The following is a 25,029-nucleotide window of genomic DNA, read 5'->3' as shown; positions in this document are numbered from 1 at the left end:
GTTACTCGGCTTCGTATGCCTATGGTTCTACAGTAATTATTAGGCTATTCTTGAGGACACAGCGATGTATTGAAAACGTACGAAAGTTAGTTAGGTTTCTTGTTTTTTATGGTTTTTTGCGTAACAAAAATAAAGTAAAACACATATTAAACCCATTAACGTTACCTAGTTTTATTATTTATATACGTCTGTAATAGGCTGCAAAACAGTGAACTTGCTATCAAAGTTCAATGTGATCCTATTATATACTATTACATGTCAAAAACAACTAAAAATGATGGAAATGAAAGAACTTTTAATCACATTTATGGCCACCTGGAGTTGTGGCCTGAGTTGTCACATTTTGCAGATATCGATTACCACTACTACTAGCGTCTGACTGAAAATTTCCAAAGTTTTTTTTTTAGTTTTTGATGATTCGCAATGACATGTAAAAGCGTTTTGTTACCTTAGGGAAGCAGTAGAAAGTGAGAAAGATAAGTTCAACATCGCTCAACCTGTTAAAAACATCCGTTAAAAAGCGATTAAGTCTGATTGAAATTTTCGGAATCAAATTGTCTTTGAAGTTAAAACTCGTTGTGTTACCTGGGGAAGACAGTAAGGAAGACGTCAAAATATAATTTTTAGAAAAATTCATTCAGAAAGTCACCAAAGTAGGCAAATTTCTGCAGAATGTGACAAATCAAGCCGCGTCTCCAGGTAGCAATTTCACATTGAACAAACGAAAAAAAAAGTGCATAGACTTGTACGGCTTTTCGGATGCATTGTACCTTTAATATGCGGTCAGGCGAAAAAAACTACGTGGTATCGGCTATGGTTTACAAATAGATTTTCAAAAGTATTTGAACATAAAAACACACGAAGAGACGATGTCACTATCCAGACAGCAAAATCCGTCATTTTTACATTGATTCAACGTCTGCAAACGTTGAGTCAATGTAAAAATAACGGGTTTTGCTGTCTGGGAAGCTGACCACGATAGCACACTGATAACACTTGACAGACTTTAAGAATAAGTCAGGAGATCCCCTATCTTTAATGAAACTCAATAAATGACTTCAAAGATGAGTAACCTATTCCAACTTTCGTAAAATTATAAATATACTTTTGATTTTACGTAACGAAATCGATGGGAGCCAAAGTGTAGTAAAAAAAAACAACAAAAACACTGACACTCAAAATACGAGTCACATGTCTTAACGGCACAAGTTTGCATGACCATACAATGGGCGGCAGTGCTCGAAAGTCATATCTCTACACTAGGCATTTAAAATTGGGTTTGTGCTATGTTGAAAATCATTCATATCATATTGCATAGGAAGCACGAGCGATTAAATAGCTGGAAATTATTGCAAAGTCATCGTAAATGCTTTTGTGGTGTGATAAGCCAATCTGAATAAATAATATAACAGTTTCATCGGCTTAGCGTATAGAAATCTTACTCAGCACACACAGTAAAGTAGCAAAAAAAACAACAACTCACCAGCAGTACAATATTGACTGGTTTAAATGAAAAAAAAAGAAATAGTAAAACAAAATAACAATAACAACATAAAAAACAAACTAATGCGGATCTTTACTTTATAAATGGAAAGATTGGGAAAACTTCCTTGCTTCGGATTTGAAAAACAGAACGCCCTGACAAAAGAGAGGTCAGTTGCTGTCGGAGTAATTCTGCATCAAAATAACAAAATTTGCAAAAATCAAATTCAAGGCTTAGGAAACGTTTTAAAAATTTAGCTCTTTTATCTTCAAGGATAAAATTCTTAACCATAAAAACTAGAAGTTCTGTTCAGATTAGATTCAGATTGGTTTTCATTCATTTGTTTCTGAATATACTGTAATCCCGTACCCGATTTGCTGCTTTTGGAATTGCAAGATAAAATTGAATATAAAAATACAAAATCATCTGCAAAAGTTTGCAAAATATAACATATCAGGTGGTATCTAGAGAGAGGCAAGGGAGCACCTTTAACTGCAAATTTTACTTCATCATCTTAAAAATATCAACAAGGAATAATTTAACCTTGATAGGACACGGTTGTCACTCCATGCTTTTACGAAACGGCACCATGGTAGGTCTCAAAATTTTAACATTTTTCTTATTTCTAACAAAAAGCGATTACGCACGTTGTTCACAGTCAAAATATTAACAAGATAATGTCAGTGTTGTAGTATTGACAATTTTTAAATCTATCAGCGCATGATATTGATAATCGAGAGTGTAAGGGTTCACAATATGAAAAAGTTCGTTCGAAAACTACTTACGCATTGCTAAATTGTTCTCAATTATGTCTGGATGTCACGTGGACTGCACCCCAGTCAGCAAATCGGTCGTTTTTAAAATCGATTTAACGTCAGCAGACGTTACAACACAGTGCGCATACCTTTCCATATATGGCTTTATGTCACGATGTTGAATGGCAAATCATTATTGAACAATAGCACAAAATAATAATGTACCGTAACAGGCCTGCGATCGTACAGAGATGCTAGAAAATGACAACCAATATTTTCGTTGAGTTGAAAGCAAGCTTTCTTTGGATTGCAAACCAGCGAAAGCCTTCATCAAACACTTCGACCTCGCTTGTATTGTATCCATCATTGCATGTTTCTTTATCGTGACGTAGATCGTCACGTGATCCTAAGCCTTGACAGGTAATTATGGCATCACCATGCCATTGGTGAAAAGCCAGAAGAGGTAGAAAAATGGGTGGGTGTTAACTGTTTAATCGTGCACTTTGCAAGCTTGCTTTCTCATCGTTACTCCAAAGTGTTCAGGGATTCCGTGATTTGCAAAGTGTTGAAACTTTGAAAATGGACACGTAACGTCTGGAACGGAAAAGAAAACCTTTACAAAAAAATCATCAACATGAACTGCAAAAGAGCTATTTTGTTTCAAGATAAAGTGGCTTATGGTTAAATCCTGACAGAGTAAAATTCAGAATTTGCACAAGCACCTGCACAAAGAAATCCGAAAAAAATGTTTTTATGTTATAATTAGGCTATGAAACAGATAAACGAACAAAAGTAGGCTATAATTGTTTTAATTCTATTCGATAGCAAAAATATGTACTGTAATTGTGTTTTTTTTTTTAAAGTTTAAAAATGTATCGCGGGCCGCATGCGACCTGCGTGTTTGAGATCCTTGAGTTAGAGAGCGTCGCCAGAATCGGTAGGCATGAGTTTGATACCCGGTTGGATAACAAACGCTTTTCAAAATTGAGCACTGATTCTTATTCCTCAGGTAAGGAATGGATTCAGAGTAATAACGTACTTGATTACGCCTCTACAGTCTACATAGTTGCGCTGACACTTTCTGCTTCGCAAAGCTCTGAAGACAACGCACAATCAAGATTCAAGACAACAATGGATATAGCGTTATATGAACATTGAACACACACATTATTATAAAAAACCGAACTAGCGGAAGCAATAAATTATAGCTACAACAGCTATTCTCAGGAGAAAATGAATATCCTTGACAAGAAATTTTTACGCCTAGCATATACCTCAGGAAGAAAACCAGTCCTGTTTTACATTTTTACTTTATCACAGAACTATAAATAAATACAACCAGCTGGGGCTGCGCGTTAAACGGAAAATGGTGTTTTGTTGGTTTGTACCTGTTTTCATGTGATCATGAACAGGAGTGGACTTTCCTAGTAGGGAATGTGTGAATTGAAGGTATATAGAAGCAAGCTGCATGCATTAATTCGACTTAATGTAAGCCACGTTGATTTTTACGGAAATTCGAATTTGGGTTGGTGTTTGTGGCGCATAAGAAGCCAACGTTTTTCAAGGATAAGCACTTGCATACTGGGCAAGCGTTAAAAACCTACAAAACGTTTCACATTTTCTTTGAAGAGACTTGGAAAAGTACTCCAGTCTATAGTACCCTAGAAGGACTATAAATTGGATGCCAAAGCATAATGATTTTGTATCCAGTTTACATTCACAAAAACAGAGAATGACTCATATCCGATTAGATAAGCATAATGAACAATGTCAGTGAGTTTCGATATTGCAAAGAATGCCAGATTGAACAGGTTTTACCCGATGTGAAAAGTAAAATGCTGAAGATGAAACAAACTAAACCTAAACTAACTGGCACAACAACGCCTTGCGACAGAGTTCCTTCTTATATTCAAAGCATTTTGTAAGTTTGTGCAGTCGTGTGATCGAGGGAAATTTAGCACACAAGAACAAAATTACAAAACTAAAGCACAATTGATTGTTCAAAGAGTTTAAAAACGTGGAGGGGTTTAAAAAAAATCACACTGTGATGTATCAGTTGACAACATACACGTCATTCTGAAGAGCTAAAGAAATGCAAGAAAATTACGTCATACAATATTTGTACAGGTTTTAAACAATGCGGACCTGCGAAAAATGCCGATGTTGGAAGTGACTGATTATTTGTTGGTGTTTGCTTTGAAGAGCGGAAGTTACCATCAATGTTCCTGTTTAGTTTAGTAGACTACTCAACGTGTAGCAAAGCTAAACCTTCCCAAACCAAAACTTTGTTTTCATAGTCAAAGTACCATTCGAGATACCATAAACTAACTATAAAAGGATACCAGATGGCCAAGAAGCAATGGTATTAGGAGATAATTTCGACTATTTGTCAGAAACTAGATAATTTTCAAAATTGGAACGCTTTAATTTCCGTTTGATGCAAAAAGATCTTTTTCTAGATAAAGTCCTAGCTGATACGCACCTGGACAAAAAGCAACTTCTGACGTGACATCTTTTCCGTTGAACAAAATCTTTATGAAATAATCTCCCCGACTTTCCCAAAGCTCAAACACCAGCCTAGATGCAAGGCGAGGCCATCTGAAAAACACTTCATGCTTAACTTCTTCGATTGCAGGCACTGTTTGAATTTTATTTGTGTGCTGTCTGCAAAACGCAGATTTGCATACAGTGCTTCTGTGTTTGGACAATCACTCAAGAAATATTGAGATTTGACATTAGTGAAGTAGATGGCAAGTGGCAACACCACCATTATTTTGAAGTGGATGATAACTTGGTAACAGAGAAAGACCAGTGTTCAACTGGAGATTTTCTATGCATTTAAAGACTAGCGTAGCGTTGGAGAGTGCAGAAGATTGTGAACAACAGAGAGAGAAGAGATTCCAACAAAATGGCCGATTCCTGCGCCAGCAAGAACGGCCGCAGAACGAGAAGCAACGTTTATAAAGTTCTATACTAATTAACCGAAAGTAAACTGAAGCTTTACAATCGATGTAAGCTCCATTGAGCTACAGTTAGCCAAAGTGAAATACACCCTACTAGTTGCATAACTTAATCAAAGATATTTGTTGCATACACGGTCTCTAAACAACTATAAATAACTAAATAATCCTAAAATACCTGTGGTCTTGTATGCCTAGGGCATGAAGCAAGGGCCTTAAAGTTGTGTCATGCCCTGAATATAGAGATAGTCTGTCCGCATCTTGACTGTTTATTAATACTTTCGTCATAGCTTGGGTTATTTTTATCAGCAGCGGCTGCATAATCAGCATTGATTGGTTCCTCCAAGGTGACTCTTCGTATAACACTCTGAACCAATGACAGTACAAACGTTTAAAAATGTTACCTTCAAAGAAAGTAGTCGCCCAGCCAAGTGGTGACAGCTCTAGCACAGCGTGTGAAATGGCACCGGTTTGACACCGCGCAAGAGCATGCAAGTGTCTTGGGCAGGACATTCAAAGGCATGCCTGGAGGTGAACACAAAGATTGGCTTTCTTGCCTTTTCAAAAATCCTAATCTTCAACCATAATCTTCTACCAGTCTTCCACTAAAGCTATATCTTCAACCACCGGGCAAAAGCCGAGATAAGGCAAACAAATAAAGTTGAAATCTTGAGGGGTTGTTCACATATCATGTGACGCCATTTTCTTCTTTCTCTCCTATGACGCCAAATATGACGCTTTTCATCAAGTTATATAAAGCAATTACCATTCTCAAGAGGACGTCACATGATGCTTGGACAACTTCAAAAAACATTTACATCAAATCCTTAAATTTGACATTAAACACCAAGCGCAGAATCGATGTAACAATAAGTCACTGCATGCGGCCCAAGACACCAAATCAGTCATTTTTTACATTGATTCAACGTTTACAGACGTCAAAAATGACTGATTTGCTGTCCGAGGCAATTTATTGCCAGCGTTATTGCAAGCAGCAACGTACTTGTTCATGTGTTCCTGCTCATCCATTATGGTGTCAAGATCTTGGGGAGTTATACAATAACCAGAAGACTTATCGCATGGCAACGGCATGCCCTTGCACAAGTATCCGGTCACAAGTAAATCCATTAGAGTACCTACAACAATACGACAGTATACTGTAAATGCAAGTTATTCACTCGCGTAAGTCCATAGATTGTTTGCCGACAATTGATCTAACCGACAGTTCATTTTTTTTTTTTCATCACACAGTTCATCAAAAAATAGTTCATCAAAAGTTCATCAAAAAATATTTTTTTGCAGTTCATCAAAAAATATTTTTTGCAAATTTATTGGATCGAGGTTTTGTGAAAAAGGAACGGACTGTTTTGGAGAGGGAATAACAATTGGTAAACTTTTCATTTGCAGAATTTGCACGCAATACCGTTTCGAATAGCGTTCCTACTTTTGCGATGATCTGTCGTAGTGCCATTTACTTAAAACAAAAAACGCAACATTGATAAATAAAAACTTGATTGGACTGAGAATGTTGGTAATACCTGTATGGTCTCCAAGGGAAAAGATTTCATCAAGTCTACGAATTGTCACGTTATTGCTTTGTCTATCCCAGTAAAGCGAGTGTCGTCGCGCGTTCACCGCTTTGTTGAGAGCTTTAGCGGCCGGACAATGACAATTGTTTCCACAAAAAGCCACGTCATAAGCGTATATGAAAGGCACCTGGACAAAAATGTAAAGAACATAAAAAATTGATTGTAAACGAGGATGCTTACGAAATATGTCGATTGCGCAATGCGCATTTGCCTTATGCACAAATGTCACATCTTGCCAAAAAGATAAAATTGACTTTCACTTTTATTCTGACTGGAGTTAGTTATAAAATGTGGCTGCAAAGACTGCCTAACATTTTTGTCAATTAAAATGGCGGAATCTTTTGTCTTTTCCGTAGACATAATCTGTAGCTACCCTTTAAAAATATCAGTAATGTCATGCAAAAAATTGTCGTAAACAAAGTTAACAATTTCCCTGTTGTCTAGTTCGCCTTCAGGAAAGGCTCTAGACTGGACCTTGTCAGAAGGGATTTAGACTGATTCTAACAAGATCTAGAGCAGTGCTGTTCATCCGGGGTGTGCGGTGAATCTCAGGGTGCACCGCAAAAGCCACAAGGGTGCACGAGTACAAAGACGTTCACAAAAACTACGGGTGTGCGGTAGAATGTCAGGGATTACAAGTAATCAAGCATGCCTTACGTCTACTGCTGGATACACTCACTCAAATCGCCCAATGCTTAATCGGAAGAGTCATTAGAAAAGCCGAAGCGCTGAAAACACGTATAATTATCACAACAATCATACTTTGCAAGGGTGCATAGGATAGCAATATGACTGCTGAAAGATGCATAAAAGGAAAAAATATTGAAAAATAGAGTACTGATCAAGAATCTTCACTGAAGGCAAACTAGGCAGCACCGAAATATCAACACGTAAATGTTAACCTTGTTTACGACAGTCTGTTGCACGACATCACTGACATTTTCAAAGGGCAACCAGAGATGATATATATCTACGGAAAAGACAACAACCCACCATTTTAATTGACAAAAGTGTTAGGCAGTCTTTGCAGCCACATTTTTTAACCAACTCCAATCAGAACAAGAGTGAATAAAACTGTCAATTTTATCTTTTGAGCAAGCAATGACATCTGTGCAGAAAATAAACGCGCAAGCGAACATGTGCACACAGCACAGCAACAAGCGCACGCCAAAGCGCATGAAAATCCAAGAAAAATAACAAAGAGTAGCAAATTTCCTGCGTTTTACCACAAAAAACAAAGTCGGCATACATTTCATTGATTTTAGTTTAATTGGCAGCGTAACATGGTTGATGAAAAGCCTGTAGCGTTATTTCGTTACCGCAGGGAAATCACAGTATAATCAGAACAAGCACATTAGACGTTTTTGCATCGTTAAAAATCAACGTTAAAACACTGATATGCTGACTGTGATAGTAGTTTACACAAAAAAAGTTAATGGGTTGTAGATAATGAATTCCCGCTGTTTCTGACAGGCTCACTTTTCAGCCGTCTGTCTATTTTACTACGAAATGCCATAGGAAATAAGCTATAAACATTATTACAATGGCGAAGTGTTTCCACGTTTCCTGAATGAAATTCATGTCCGCAGCATATTAGCACTGGCCCTTTGGACTCGGTGTGCATGGAAAGCATAATAAGCAAAAAAAATAACCACAACGGAAGCAAGAACAAGTCAACATGTTTTGAGATTGTGACATACTGTACAGAGCAAAAAAAAAGCAAAACACATCGCGCAGGCGTACACTTGTTAATTATTAAGCTGCTGTACATTATCTGCCACGCCAATATATAAATCTTGATAATTTATTGCAATAAAACAGTTAAGATATTCCATTCCAACACACCATTGCTACGTGGTAGTTTTGTATGAGTCCGTAGAGGAAAGCGACAGCACTTCTGAACGTTCTCTCCATTTGCGTGCTGAAAACTTTTACTTTGTTGAAATCATCGCTTTCCAAAAGTTTGTGCTGGCGCACGTAGATTTCACGTAACAAAAACCCATTGTGCAAATGCTGAAACTAAAACAAAAAATTACACTTGTATTGTGTAAAGCAGGGGTGTGCAACCTTTATTACAAGAGGGCCAGATATAAATATCTGGGTGAAACTGCGGGCCGCACGTTTGTTTAACATAAGCTTTCTAGTAGTTACAGGCACAAAAATGTAGTTTTTTTTTTGTTATTCATGTTATTCTTATGGCATTATTAGGGGTTTCCTTGCAGAAATAATAAGTTAAGAGGCATAAATTTGTGAAGAAAACTGCTATTCAAATTTATTGTCACACCGACTTTGAACGAGTTCAGTGAGAAATTTGCAGCTGGCTTTTTTTCCGACGACTTTTTCCAAATTTACTATGGAAGTGCTCGCAATTCTAAGTCCATTTTTCAAGTGTTCGTCTGTCAGAACCGATCAATATTGAGATTTTAAGACACCCATTTTAGAAAAAAATTGTTTGCACAAATACGTTGAGCCAAAAAGAGCCACTTTTGAAGCCATAAATTTTTTCAAATGTGAAAAGTCATCTTGGTTGAGATGTTTTCGGTAAAAATCGCCAAAATTCGTTTCTAAATACTTTGCTTTCAAATCCGTTTTCTCTTGAAGATAAATCAGTTCAAATTGGATATCAGCTGGTGCTTTGTCACTGTCCGTATTGAGTGGCGAAGAGAATATATATATCAAACAAATGTTCATGAGATTTGAAGTCCTTGAAACGAGCCAAAAATTTATACAATAATTAATTTTTCAAATTGGTCTGCAAATTCAGTTTTCTTCTCATCATGTATTCCATAGTCTTTCAAAGCTGGAAAGTGGAAAAGGTTTCCTGTCTGTATGTGGGCTTTCCAAGGTTATTTGTTCATAAAGCCTTTTATGTGACCATACATTTCATTCGCATACTGATTTTTTTGCTGCAATCTTGTATTGAGATCATTCAGGTGCGTAGTTATATCAACCAAGAAAACTAGATCGCATATCCAATTTTTGTTTTCCATTACAGCTATTGGGTGCCCTTTAAGTTTCAAAAAATTCACGACTTCTTTCCGCAGTTTGTAAAATCGTCGCAACATGCAGCGCTTGCTTAACCAACGCACCTCGGAAAAGTACAGTAGATCTTTATGTGTTGTGTTGAGATCATCCAGGAACTTTTGAAACTGACGATGGTTGAGCCCTCCTGCTCGAATGAAATTTACTGCCTTAATAACCGGGCTCAAGACCTGTTTGAACTTCAAGCATTTTGCGCAAAGGTTTTGCTGGTGAATGATAACTTACAATAAAGAATTGTTTTGTCATCATCGGTCTTTCTCTCCCTCAAGGCAGACTTCAAGAGACCTATGATCCAATGCCAATTCTGGACATGGATCAAGAACCAACAGCTGCGATTCCGCATAAGCTGGAAAAGTCCAGTTCAAACTTGTCAAAAGCATCAATTACTTCAGTGAAGATGTCAGCACCAGTTGTCGTGCCCTTCATTGACTGTAGTGACAGAAGCTCTTCCGTTTCGTTCAAGTCTTTGTCCACCTCTTTTACAAATATGGCCAACTGTGCTGATAGTTAACAGAAGGTGCGAAATGTACAATAACCCATTCTACAATGAACTGCTCACACGTACCAGACTGAATTAAATTATAAACACCTTTCGCGGGCCGCACACAAATCAAAATTGGCACATCTTTGCGGGCCGCACAATTTTTCTTCGCGGGCCGCATTTGGCCCGCGGGCCGCACGTTGCACACCCTTGGTGTAAAGCAATAAAAATAGCGTGCTGATGTGGGGACCTACATATTTGTGGTGCTCAACGGTAAAAGTTTATTTGATTTATCGATGTAGGGCCAGGGTTGTCGGTATTTTACCCGACCCAAAAAAACCCACTTAAAAAAACCCAAAAAAGCCCATAAAAAAACCCAGAGCATCATATTTGTCCAGTTTTTAATAGAAAATTAAAAAAATGAACAAAAACACTACAAGGCACTTAAAACAAACTTTAAATTAGGACTTAAGGATGTGATTGTGAAGTAAATTTCCAAGAATAAACTGAAAACGCAGTGGATATTGTACAGTGCACAAAAACCAAGTAATGCCACTTTGTGCATACTACACTAAAACTCATTTATGCAAGAAGGCCTTATAGGTAAACTGGTGAAAGTACTACTCTATTGTAGTCTGTATATATGATGTGAAATGCAATTTAGGAGGCTATTTACCAATTACAGATTCTGGATTCTAACGCATGGCTGTTTCACAGCATTTGCCTAAATGGCCATTGGCCACGCAATTGCTCATCCATTAGTCAAATACTATACATAATATATGTATAAATGATAAAAAATATTTAAACATGATGGCATAAATGCTCCTTGCCTTCAAATCTAAATCAAATGATGCAATGATGTGATTTCTACCACGGTAGCATCAACTTGGTATAGAAATCAGTGGATGATGCAACATCCAACTTGATCTTGAAATTAATGGATGATGCAACATTCAAGCAACAACAGCCCTAGTGCATTATTTTATTGAGTTATGCAAGCATGTATTGTGAGTGAAAGGCACTTCATCCGTAAAAAGTAGTTTTGAGGTGAAATAAGCATGAATCTACCTTTTTTTGCATCTTTTTTATAAAACCCAAAAAAACCCGGGCGGGTTGGGCTTTTTTAAAAAAACCCGGGTTTTTCTCAACCCTGTGTAGGGCACTCGTCCTAATTTCATGTAACGCTAAAAATTGGCTTAGTGGTTAGTGTACCCGTCTTTGAATAGGTAGACATGAGCGCGATGCTTTGTCGGACTATACCAAAGACTTTTAGAAGTGGTATTGAATTTTGTTACGACTTTGCAATCAATAAAAGAATCAGGATAATAATGTACTCGGCCGCGCCTAGTTACTGTTTGCTATGTGAAGCGCTGAGGAGCAACGCATATTTGCGATGAATACAGCGCTATATGAGAACACAATTGATTACTATAAAGCGCTAAGAGTTGCTCATTGACAGAAGGATGTAGCTACGGCGCTACCTATTATGGACGAAGAGTTGTTTCAAAACATACACTGTTTTATCTTTATTATCAATTGGCTCAGCACTTACAACACCAAGGTTAGTTAAGCGGCCAGACAAGCAAATTGGGGATAGCGGCAATGGGTGCATCAATAGTGAACTCTTTTTTCCTGCTTTGCTATCAAGAGACACCGAAGAATATTGCGCTGACATTGTTTTTCCATACTTCAAAAGTGTACCATTTTTGTCAAATTTGTTGTCTGGAACAAGAAAACGCCAAGTGAACATACAAGAAACATACAAAGCCAAGTAACATTGGCAGATTTAACATATATACTTTCATTTTTAACACTTAAGAAAAAACGGCAATAAAAGAAATTCAATATCAAACGCTTGCGAGATCTCACAGGGTCCTCGTAAGAAATAGTCTTTATAATTTAACCTTCATCTGGTGAACAAAATAGCCTACAGTAGTTACATACAGATTAAATTCATCAAAAAGAAAAACAGCACAGTGATCAATACTTCTGATTAACTGAACACTCAAGATCACACACAAGAATTCGAAGAAGGTAACTGCATAAAACGGCGTCAGCCCTGACAGCAAAATCCGACATTTTTACATTGATTCAACGTTTGCAGACTCTGGACATGACCGTAAATTGCTTAAACGAAACGTTGTTATTATGTGCTGCACATGAAAAAATGTGATAAAAGTGACACAAAAGTGCAATTAAAGATCACATTTGCCAAGTGTTAAAAAATCCCAGGACATATCACGTGAAACTTATTTGAAATTCAGCTAAAAGCCGAGAAATGCAGTAATATCGTTGAAAAAACACCATATATATGCAAAACATAAGCACATGAAAGTACATCTCACTTGTGTATATATTGCAGAAATCTGGATTTACATTCTTCCGTTTGTACAAATTAAAATTTAGTGGTGTACGATCGCCGTGACGAATTACCACATGTACTTGTTTTAGTACCCATCCTTTATCTCCTTTACCTGGGATGTTTAATAACATAAAGGTCTTTAATATACTTGTGTAATATCGGAGGTATGCGCAGACGAATTCTTACCTTTCATTTTTTCTAAAGGTCACAGCATTCAAATATTATATAACCTTGTAAGAGACGCTATAATATTGCATTTTAGTAATAACATATCAATAACAAAAAAAATTAAAAAAACATTGTCACAAAAAAAGTAATTGCAACGAAATTAATGTAATAAGATCAAGATCAGGGATGTATATACAATTGTATAAACCGTGGGGTGTTAATCAAATCCAATCCATATTACTATTTATCTGGCTTGTCAAACCACTTCAAATGTTTTATGCAATAAATCATCGTAAGACAATATGTGGTACTAAAATCACACATTTTGATGGCAAGCAAGCTAACTCTTAAAAATTTTCAGTCTAAACGTTTAAAAATGTTTCCAACAATATTGCACAAATTATTACAAACTGAAATTGTTGCAGTCAACCTATTGGTTTAAATATGTTTTACTTCCTATTACTCAATCATAATTTAATCAACTGCTTTGTGTTCACCCCTGGGCCCTGACGTGTCTAAACGGGGTCTTGCCAAATCGTCACCCTGTGTATGAGGATCAGCCTCTCAAACCGTACTTCATTCATCACTGCTCGATTTAAGGACCTCAAAATGGAAATGCCAATCGTACAGCGCTTGATGATAGTAAATGAGTCCAATGGCTGCAGTGCCTGGATGAAGTAACGTGATTGCTGCCACTTCATATGCAAGAAGAAGCTTTATAAGTGGGGATGGGCAAAATAGAATAATTAGCTATTCTAGAACAGGGGTCCGCAAATAGTGGGTCGCGACCCAAACTTGGGTCGCGAGACCATCCACTGTGGGTCGCAAAACAGTTTAAACTTGCTATCAATATAAGTTGTATGGAAAAAATAAATACTCTGTGATGTGGTAAATTTCATACAATTTTGTACAAGAAAATTTACACTTTCAATGGTAGTGGCCTAGTCGCCGCTTATTAATCCCGCAGTTAATAGGTCCATCCGCTTATTAAGCCCAATTTGGTCCATTCTGGAATTACTAAAAGTATATGAGTGGCAGAGAATCATCCCTCGCTTAATAAGCCCAAAATTGTCCGGTCCGGATGTGGGCTTAATAAGCGGAGACGACCGTATTGGAATTGATATTGAATTGCAAAGAATTTTGCGCAAATTTATATGCTTCCGAAAAGTTTGAGTCGCGAAGCTTTAGAACGATTGATTTTTGGGTCGCGCCAACAAGTATTTGCGGACCCCTGTTCTAAAATATTCTAGAATACTGAAACCGAATATAGAATACAGATATCTATTCTAGAATAATTGACCGTTTTTACCATCAGCACATTTTAATGATTTTACAAAAACAATGAACATCACAAAATTGCTTATTGCAGTGTAACAAATTTAGGCTTTTTAAATGTTCACCTGTCAAACGGGATCTCATCTTAGTGGCAGTTAGTGTTGAGCGATACATCGAATCAAAATGTTCGATACGATGCGATATCTTTTCAATATTGATATTTATTTCAATTTCGTTCAATGTTTTAACTAGAGATGTACCGATATATCGGTATCGGCATCGGTATCGGTGATATCGGCCATTTTTTGAGTATCGGTATCGGCATCGGTATCGGCAAAATTTGGCCGATACTGTGACCGATACTAAACATGTAACAAAAATACGTTTGCTGCGGATTTTCTGCAGAAGCAAAGATATAGATTTTTTAAAGTAGTAACTAACGTCACATTGAAGTAGAAAAATAACAACCTGTTCAGATTTTTGATACCTCACACTCCCATGACTTCATGCTTTGCTTACAGTAATTCTTTCACTCAAACAAAACGTTTTGTTTCAGCAGTTTTGTGTTGTTCGATTCTTAAGTTGTGAAGGAGGCTCGATTTCTCCAATATTTATCATTTGTGTTTCTCTTTTACTCTCAGCAGAGGATGAAACCAGGCCAAGACTACCCAGGTGGCGGAAATGTGTAATTTTGCATCTTTTTTGCGTTGCTGGACGTTTGAGGGACCCGTGTGGCTTGGTTGTTTTGGTGGGCTGGTTCTGTCAGTTTGTGATTTGGTTTCCGCCTTTCGTTGTGGTGGACTCACCAGGCTTGAACAATGTCGTGGCGGATTGGGTGGGAGCGGTGGGACTGCGAATCCTCACTGAACTAATCAATAAGTGGTCTTGTTGCGCCTGGGATGGCGGCCTCATTGTGGGGGTGGGAGTGTCCTTCCCTGCTGTTGGCATGCGGCTGGGCGCTCACTGGTGCGGCGAGATGTTGCGATTCACTGGCCATAATGGTGTAGCTTCTACGCTAGCCATTTAGACCATTCAATCAACTATATGTTTCTTGGCAGCCGTTTTGTAGCAAGAATTGACATCGACAAGAATTGAAATTGCTAGCGTGGAAGCTGCACCGTTGTGGTTGGCGGGTCGCGGCAGCTCGCTGTGCTGGTGAGTGCTCAGCCTTGTGCTGTTGGCCGGGGGGGACGCTCCTTTTTTTGCAATGAGGTTGTCATCTTGGGCGCAACGGGACCATTTCGATTGGTTTGGTGAGGATTCGTGGTCTCACTGCTTTCTTTTTGGGCCTACTTATTCTGCCGTGACATTGTTTGGGCTTGGTGAGTTTGTTGCGGCTAAGGGTGAAAGTTGAATCGCCGACTGGTGAAGCCGGCTTGCTGGGGGCAGCCGAGTTGCACATGTTTTTTGAGCGTTTGACGGGGTGGGAGCGATGGAGAAGTGTACATTTTTGCTACCTGGGTAGTCTTGGCCTGGCAAAAGCTTTTCAACCAAACGACAAGCGCTCTTAGGTTGCACATTACTAGTTTTTGTACGACTACAAAAGTCACTTGGTTTACATTTTACATCTTATTATCAATTATGATAGCCTATTTGGAGAGTTTACGCAAACACTTTATTAATTTTTCAGAAACCCAAATTATGATGTAATGTTTTTTCCCTTATACCCCTATCCTCAATTACGGTGGCCTTTCATTACTAAAACCTACTATTATGACACAACAATGCGGTTGAGATTGGTTTCTTGAACCTTTAATAAATTATGCCAATTCAAATCTTTTTTTAATAGTTTTATGCATATAAGGTAAAACTTAACATTTGATATATTTCCTTGCAAATACCAAAATTACTTCTTTTTGTAACTCCAAAGTATCGGCCAAAATATCGGTATCAGTATCGGTATCGGCCTAAAAAAGTGATATCGGTATCGGGATCGGTATCGGCCAAAATATTGGTATCGGTACATCTCTAGTTTTAACTATCACAACCCTAACTGGTAACTGCAAACCCTTACAAAAACGTTGCCGAGGCCAAACGGCAAAAGTTGAAATTACCTCGGCAATTGCTGTGAACGTTTATTACGAAAAAAATTGTACCAAAACATGTAAAACGAAAAGCGAAAAATATACTAGAGTAGTCTAATAGTCCATCACGACCGCACTGTTTGATTTGTTGTGATGTAATAATGCCAAAAGTAGCGATAAAGCGAGCAACGCGATACGCACGCTGTTTAGGGTAATTCACGTTAAATAATTCACGGGGAGGAAATGTAAGTTAATTTTGGGTTGATTCAACGTTCGAGTCGGCACAAATCGATTTAATTTTCTCGGCGGGTTATATTGCGTAACAACAATGCCCAAAAAGAAATTTATGATTGTTTTACATTAATTTGATATCTAGCGACGTTGAATTATCATAAAATAACGTTAATTGCTCAACCAGGTACCGGTAACAAATTAAAAGCTCCCTGCGAGAAGTAGCTCGCTGCGAGAAGTAACTAGCTGTCAGAATCGGAATCATCAGATGCTGTATCGGAGGATCACTGGAATCAGACACATCAAGAGGCTCATCGCTTGGCTGTAAATCTACACTGTCTTTGCCGTTCGCAATGAAGCATCCACGTTTTGCGGCTTTCGTGCTTTGATACCCATCCACACGCCTCTTTCGCAGAGCTCCATCAGGGTGTTGACTAAGGAACAAATCTATGGCTGTGGCATAACGACTGGCAGGAATGTCTAACCCTAACCTTACAAGCGCTCGTATGGCCTCGGCATTTTTATTGCCGACGCTAATTTCAAAGACTGAGAAACTCTTTTCTTAGTTAGAACAAAAATATCGAAAAGTATCGAAATATCGAGTATTTTTTCAAATATCGTATCGTTTTTTTCAATATCGCCAAACACTAGTGGCAGTTAAACCAATACCTTCTCGAGTAAGAAGGCCCTTTCATGAAAAAGGCAAAACTTGTGACGTCATCACGAGTAGTTCAGATTGTCAGCGAAGCGCGTATGGTGAATAGAGTTCTGCAATGGCTTTTAAGCTTGTTTCAATCGGTTCTTGTGTTTTGTTGTAGTAAACCAGCAATCTGCGTCCTAATGTCACACACATGTAAGAAATCATTGTGACCCCTGTGCTTGTAAGCAACTGTAAGTACCACAAATCAACGTTTTTTTTTTTAATTTAAACATTCCAAGACCATAGTTCCACGCACGCAAACAAATACACAAGATCAAGTGATAGCATACATAATACCATTGTATTGAAACATGAATCACGATTACAAATGAAAAGCAGGTCTCATTTAAAATTTAATCGACGTGTTGTCAATAATCATGCAACAATACACAAATAATTGTTGTATGTAATCACAAAATGCCACAATACTGTCTTAAAACTTGATACGCACGATTGATAAACATTACAATTTTTTATAAACTACTATTTGTAAAAAGAGCATTATCACACATTAAATGTTGTACGGATATACAATTCTATCACAGTTGGCGATCAACATCACACACATCATTAGATTGCTATTGTAAGAGATTCTTAAATTCGTACAGCAACATACCATATAAATGACAGCAGATTACGAATTAACAGTTTGCAATTTGCGTTTCTTGGTCAGTCTTTGTTGAACAATGACATCATTTTCTTTGCGACAAAAATTATTGAGTAAAGCATTTGTAGATGCCCAGCAAGTCATTTTTGTTATTGTTGACATGCTGTGACCATTTTCACAAGTATTTGTGGACAAGTAATCAACATCGCAATCCAAAATAGCACACAACGTTGTTTGTAAAACCAGCTGCCGTTGGTTCTTTGAGAGTAGAAATTGTTTAGTAGCAGATAATTGGTCCACAATAAGATAATTTATTTGAACAATCTTTATAATCTTATCATCAGGGTATAATAATCCTCCTCTGGTGATTGCACAAATGTAGCTATTACTTATACGATTTACATCCGACATGGCACAAGTCATGCGTTCTTTGCATTCCTCACATTTAATTTTTTTACTAACGGTATAACAACAATATCCAGCAAGGTAGGTAATGACAGGCAACACAGTTTCACATTTAGCAAAATCTTCTGCAGTAATGGACTCAAACGATAATGAAGGTTCAACAGTATCAGACAAATTGGTCCAATCAATGAAAAAATCCTTTAACACAATCTTCTCATTATTTAACGTAATTTCTAAAGCCGATAGCATTCGAATTTTTTTTTCACATTCATACACTTGGCGAAGAGACACATCATAATTGCCACCAGCTAGTTGTCGATATTGACCAAAACGATCTTCTAAACAATCCGTTTGCAGTTTTCCTAGCAACACATATTTTGCTCCAAGTTCGTTTATACAATAATCAGTTACTTCGAGTAAGGCATTGGTGGTATGCAACAGTGCTTTGAAAGTTGGTTTGGTGAGCTTCCCAAGTGCACCATTCATGCAATCCCATTTCTTTAACCAGTCATAAAAATATTCTAAAAACTCCTTTGATAGACTTTTTTCACAAGTTAAAGGCTTTTCGAATTCACTTTTTAGGCGACGACCTTTCATAGGAGCTTTAACATTAACTATTTTCCACCAGGTAGTAATGATTTTAATAAATACACTTGTATCTTGATGATACGGAATAACACACTTTTCACCTAACTGCGATACACCTTGGGCAACATAATCATTAAAAATTTGCAATGCCAGTTTAACATTTTGCCTTTCAAATGTGGAAGGATTTAAAGCTTTCATAGATAAGGTGTAAGTGTACTTAAGAAGTGAAGTATGTTCGGAATAATACGTTTGTTTGATAGTATCAAAACTGGCAACATGCTCATGAGAATTGGACGTAACCATTGTCTCGAACTTGAAATCAGGAATAATAAAACTTCTTGATTTGCATTTCTGATTTAACCAATTATTTCGAACGCATTTCAAAAGGTGTACAGGGTCGAAAATAAAAAATAGAGGACGTTCAGAATTAGCTGGGTGCGGATACACAACAGAAAGAGCAGGCGGATCAGCAAATAACGACATCGCTTTTCCATTAATGGAATTGTTATCTGTTATAACAGTGATTACCATGAATCCGATTTTTTCAAGCCCGACAATAATTTTTTTCAATAAGTCAAACAATAAACAGTGCGACATTTTGTTAGTTGGCAAAATATGAACAACATCTTTAAATTTAGAAAACATACCAGAGATCATGAAAGCAAAAGCTGTTCTTGCAGCATCAGTGCTGTTAAAAGCTGCACCAACAATGTTACCCCTTTTGTAATCATAAAAGGGTTTTATGTGAATTTCGTCCACAAGCAGCATTACAGTTTTTGAACGAGAGTCAAGTGTTTTGTATTTTAACTTGGTATACGAAAGAAATAAGTTTTCTTCTTGCTCAAGAGAAGGACACATAGCACAGGATAGAGTTAATCTTCGAATTGTTGAATAACTTGGCAAAAGGCAACTTCCTTGTTCGCGAATAAATCTGTAAGCTCGTGGTGAAACATTATGAAATAATGACGAAAATATTAAAAAGTCTGGTGAATAAACCGGTCGCTTTTGTGTCATTAAAGTTAACTGTTGACAAATAAACCAAATAACATTTTCATAATTTAAACAACCTTTAATTGACATTAAAATACTAATAACAAGCTTGCACTTTAAAATAAAATCACTTTCACTTGGAAAGGTACAATTTTCAGAAGACAATAACAACAATTGTAATACACTCTCCAATGTGGATATGGAATTTACATGCAATGGAAAAACGTAATCATCAATTTTTGGCAAATTCACTGAGCTTTTATATGCGGTCATGTTTAAGTGCTCATCTAAAACTGCTGCACAGGTAACAGCAGGCCCAGTTATATCATGGCTCTTTATTTCACAAATCAATATTTTATCACGTTTGTCTACAATCTGCCATGAAGAATCGAATTTGAACTTTTTCTTCACATCTTCAATTGAAGTCAAACTGTCTTTTTCCAGAGCAAGTGCAAACTCTTCTTTGCTGTTTGCGATTGCTTGAGAGAGCTGAGCGTTTTCAATTGTCTCAAGTTTGTCATGACGACTTGCTCTTTTGGATGTCGAAGGTTTGCTCAAATATGATGCACAATTTGGTAATTGAGATGGTATAGCGCCAGGTACTAATTTCGAAACTTTCAAATCATAAGACAGCTCTTTTCCTGTTCTCTCATCAAATGCAGAAACAGTTTTGCTGATTTCATGTTTGTGAAAGTGAAGTTCACATACCTAAAAATTACAAATATTTTTAAACAAAACCGACATTGCATCCAGACTCATTAATTTGTATTTACTTGCTTTGTACATACGACATTTCTCATTTTGCAGTTCGAGCATTCGTGAAAGCTGTAATCCAGCTGACAGCTCAGAAGTCTGCTAAGAGTAAACACTAAACAGCTAACAAGCATCTGACAATGTAAAAACGCTGCAAAAAGGGAAACATTTGCTGGCTCAAAAAGGCACACACTCTTTCGAACAATTAATCTATATCTAAACAAGCAGAACAACTCTATTCAAGCGTAAACTTAAAAGGGATTGTTTCTTTTGCCAATTCGCCCTTTTGAAACGCTATTTCTGTGCTGGCCTACAGGGAACATATCAATACATCGAAGATACGTTGGATTCTAGACAGGATTACAAGAAAATTTCGTAATATCTCAATCAGAGCAGAGAAAGCAATGCCTGAATAAGATTTATTTGAAACAGTAAAACTAAACGGTTCAGCAGTCAGACATTACTTCCCAGACAGCAAATCGATCGTTTTTTCACATTGATTCAACGTCTGCAGACATTTCATAAACGGACTGATTTTCTGTTAGGGTTGAAACAAGTTGACAAAATAAGTTGAAAGTACATACTCGACTGGACTTTGTTGGAACAAAATCTTTACGTTTGATAGCATGGAGCCACTTCTTTTTTAATTCCTCGTCTTTTGGAAAACTGAAAACTTGCACTTTTAATCCACCATGATAATTTCCATTGCAGTTGGGAACACAGCACATATAAGGCATTGCAAACTTTTTCTTGTTTTCTCACCAAACTTACAGAATTTATTTAAAAATAAATTTGAAGATATTATTTAAAGATAATTTCTAGCAACTAAACAATCTTACAATTCCTTTCAGTTTGCATTTATAACTAAGTTATCTAGCATTCACAATAGCCTACCTTGCAATAAGGTAACAAAAAGAGCCTGATAAATGTGTGAAATAACCTAATTGTTTAGTTTTCAGGATTATTAACCTGCTAAATAAATACTGCTGTAATTTCTGCTAGACATTAACTTCTCAGAGCTCATCCACTGATCAACACATGACACTGGGGCACTGCATTGCTGGTTTTGCCATGTGGTTAGGAAAAGAAAGCCTGCTTAGTGAGGCGTAACGATCTACCAGTGATGACGTCAATAAGCAATGAAAGGGCCTTCTTCCTCTAGGTGGCGTTGGTTAAACCCACTGGTGCCGACTTACGGGGTTACCACGCCACCCCGTTTAGGTTACATTACTTACTGCAAATAAATGTAATTTGAACGGACGTTTAAATCTTTTTTTGATTATTGGTTTTCGCTTCAAGTCAACGTAAAGCAAGAGGTGAACCAATACAGTACTGTGAAGAAAATGATTGTTTTTGTCACAAGCATGATACTCGCGTAACAAGCAAGCTACGTGAAGATTACGCAACACGTGGCTACGAGTTTTTTCCTTGTTGTTGCAATCGTTTTATTTGTTACTTGTCGTAAGTCATTGTTAGATTTGTTAGGTTTACAATGGGATTTATTAATCAATAAAATACGATCTTTCCATTGCCTCCCTCAAAAATCTTTTTTGAAAATTTTTAACCTACTTGCGATCTACCATTACGCAACAGCGATTGAACCACGTCCTAATTTAAATGTTTATCAAGCTGAAGCTTCACGGTTACAACTTGAGCAGTTGATTAACAGTTGGATTGACAGAGCTGCTGTTCGCAAAAATTATTTTGCCAAATGTTAAGTGTCAGAGCAGCAACGTAACAATAAAAGTCATGACATACCTCCTGTGCTTTGTTTTAAAGTTGCTTTGTAAATTATTGAGCTACAAATCAGGTGTGAAAAGACAATTGCATCTACGAAACACGCTTAGTAAAAATCAAACAAAAACATGCAGTTTGAAAGTTTTTAGGTTGCCATATTGTGCTATCTGCCACCCCGTGCAAAAATAAAAGTCGACGCCTATGGTTAAACCTGCACTTGAAAAACATCTCTCTGAAGAAGCAGATGTGGCAGTTACACAAAAAGATTGCGCTTGACAAGAAAGATCTCTTTAATGCGAACAACGAAACTCGTACGTTTTTCCTATGCCGGATTGCACTAAATCGATAAACAATTCTACTTTCGCTGCAGCGAATTCGTTGCGACCAGACGGAGCGGTACGAAGTCGATCGTTAAAGCGGTTTCAATTATCCGATTTCATGTGCATTTTGAAACCGGTTAGGCTTCACAACCGGTTATTCTATATTCGGTATTCTATTTTGCCCATCCCTATTTGTAAGTTTTTCAATTCTAGTTAACACAGCAACTTTGCTACCTTCTTGCATGACTGAATCTTCTGACTTGTTGGGAAAATTGCAGAAAAACGTAGCAGCAGATCCATTTTTCAATTGTACACCTGTGAAAAATAAACAATTAAACATAGTGCTTTGTAGGGGTGAAACTTTTTGTGTAGCAAAAAATGAACAATCCAGTAATTACCATGTTCAAATCCCATATTACTGTACATTTGAGTGAAACAGTAGGTTGAAAGAATACACTGGTCAACACAATTTTTGGTGCAACAAAGATAAGAGGGGTTTTGGGCGCTTTTTGAGAGTGGGGAATCCGAAAATGAAGCCTGTTTTCTTGTATCAAATCTGTTTTATTTTTTTACTACAGCCATCACACGTTAACAGATTTGATACTTGCTGACAACAAAGTATGAAAATGTAAACACATATTTTTTAATTTAGGTTTGCAATAAAAAAACAACACAATTGTGCTGAAACAAAACCCTTTTAACACAATATCTCAATGATTATAATACATAGAGCTCTGCACCAAAAAAATAACCTGTAAGACAGGATCTGCAACAATTGTCATATATATATTTTAGGTATTTTTACATATTTAGTTAAATAAAAATGTGTTTTTAAAATGCAACTGATAATCACAATGCACAGCAAAATCCGTTTTGTGCAAGCTTGAGGTCAAAATTGTCACTATAATGTCAAATTGTGTTGCATTTCCGTCGCTATAAGTCAAATTTAAACAACAAAAATTCAAATATCTCAAAAACTGGAGAAAAAATAAGGACATTTTCGAAATGAGTGTAAATGTAAGTGAAATGAGTGAGTGTAAAAAAACCTTCAAAAATTGCCTAATTGGGTCTCTGATTAAAACTTGCTGTTGACCAGTGTTACTGCGTGTTTACAAAGCTAAATGCTGCATATTAATGATCCAATTGCTTTTTGGCACCAGATCAATAATGAAATAACTCTTGTAAAGAAGCTAGTAACTAAAATAATAATAACCTTTTGCTTGCATGTATGCAGAGCTAATATATTTGTGATTGACTTTAGTGTTTCCATATTGGACATTCAAATACAGGTAATTCTCAGCTAAATGAGTCCACAAGTCTGCAAATAAAAGCAGAAAGAGGTTGACATAAATTGTGACACATGTTGATTGTTGATGAACTCCGATGAAACTTTTAGTTATGTTACTACATTTTTCTCCATTCTATGTTTAAGTTAAGTGAGGCATATCACAATCCTATATCCATCTCATGCAAGCAAATACAAAGCTACATATACAATGCGACAACTCAGCAATTACATTTCAGCTGCTGCCAAGTCAGCAAATGAGTTTCACATGCTCACATCAGACTTGCTTGGTCATCACTTGCCAAACTGAATTTGCTGACTTGTGACATGCCACGTTATGGCATGCTCAGTTGTTACTTACTGAGCAAGCCAGTTGTTGCTTACTGAGCAACGCCATTAACTTTCATCATTACCAACTCTAGCCACTGGCTGAAATGTTGTTAGTTCAGTTGTCACTTGCTCAGATCACAACTGCTGACCTGTAGGAGGCTCCCCATACAACATCTCTCTCACAAATTAAGCCTAAATTCAACTTAATTATAGTAGTATAGTCTATTATATTTTCATGTTTGCATCAATTCGACGTCTATGATTTTTTTAATAATAATACCAGTTGCAATCAGCAGTCATTAATTTTTGCGGTTTAATGTTCAACCACAGCGAAAAATTACATAAAACTTATTTTCAAATGAGCACGAAATAAGGTAGGTCTGGCCTGAGTACTCACAAAAAATAGTACCAACTAAAAGTGCTAAACAGCACAGCAACAGTGTCTTCATTTGTTTAATCATTCCTTTGTGTATCAAAAAACAAAAAGAATTCAACAGAAAAACAAATCCTAGCTAGCTGAAATATTTTAAACAAAAGAGAAAGCTGTTATTAGATGTTCTTACAAGTCATTTAGAACTTCAATCAAACTAAGCAGCAAAGAAAACTGTGTTTATAACACCAGCATTAATAAAAAGTTTTCATGAAAGTGTTGTTCTGTCCAGTAAACTTGACTTAAGCAACAAATGAGGCTTATTTTCCATGCATAATAATACTTAACAAATACCGGTAAATAATCCAAGGTTTTTATCTAGCTGCTGGTAAAAAGACACGAGAGAAAAATGTTGCTGTCGGTTTTGAAACTTTGTGTCGCTGAGAAGCTCAATTAGCTGCGTGTGAGTAGTAGCCTCATCAAGGTTCAAGCAGTAAGCAGTAAATAACAATACGTTCTTTACAATTGCAGCAAAATATCGAAAGCGGTTGTTGAATTTGCTAGCAAGAAA

The 25,029-nt window shown here is 36.9% G+C and overlaps 1 protein-coding gene across 1 annotated transcript; it reads right to left on the bottom strand.

The window, feature by feature from the left end:
• Positions 1–24,262, bottom strand: LOC145780604 (2-phosphoxylose phosphatase 1-like). Its single transcript, XM_082592230.1, has 11 exons — positions 24,238–24,262; positions 23,687–23,791; positions 22,708–22,788; positions 12,659–12,787; positions 11,866–12,035; positions 8,633–8,806; positions 6,737–6,914; positions 6,202–6,334; positions 5,377–5,565; positions 4,721–4,836; positions 1–2,832 (listed from the first exon to the last, which is right to left on the bottom strand). The coding sequence occupies exons 1-11, from the start codon at positions 24,260–24,262 to the stop codon at positions 2,729–2,731; spliced, it is 1,404 nt and encodes a 467-aa protein (XP_082448356.1). The 3' UTR covers positions 1–2,728.
• Positions 24,263–25,029: the final 767 nt, after the last annotated feature.

Source organism: Aplidium turbinatum, chromosome 12 (assembly GCF_918807975.1).
Source record: "Aplidium turbinatum chromosome 12, kaAplTurb1.1, whole genome shotgun sequence".
Taxonomy (NCBI): Eukaryota; Metazoa; Chordata; class Ascidiacea; order Aplousobranchia; family Polyclinidae; genus Aplidium; species Aplidium turbinatum.
The sequence above is the reverse complement of the archived record's forward strand: the minus strand, read 5'-3'. Positions and strand labels throughout refer to the sequence as shown.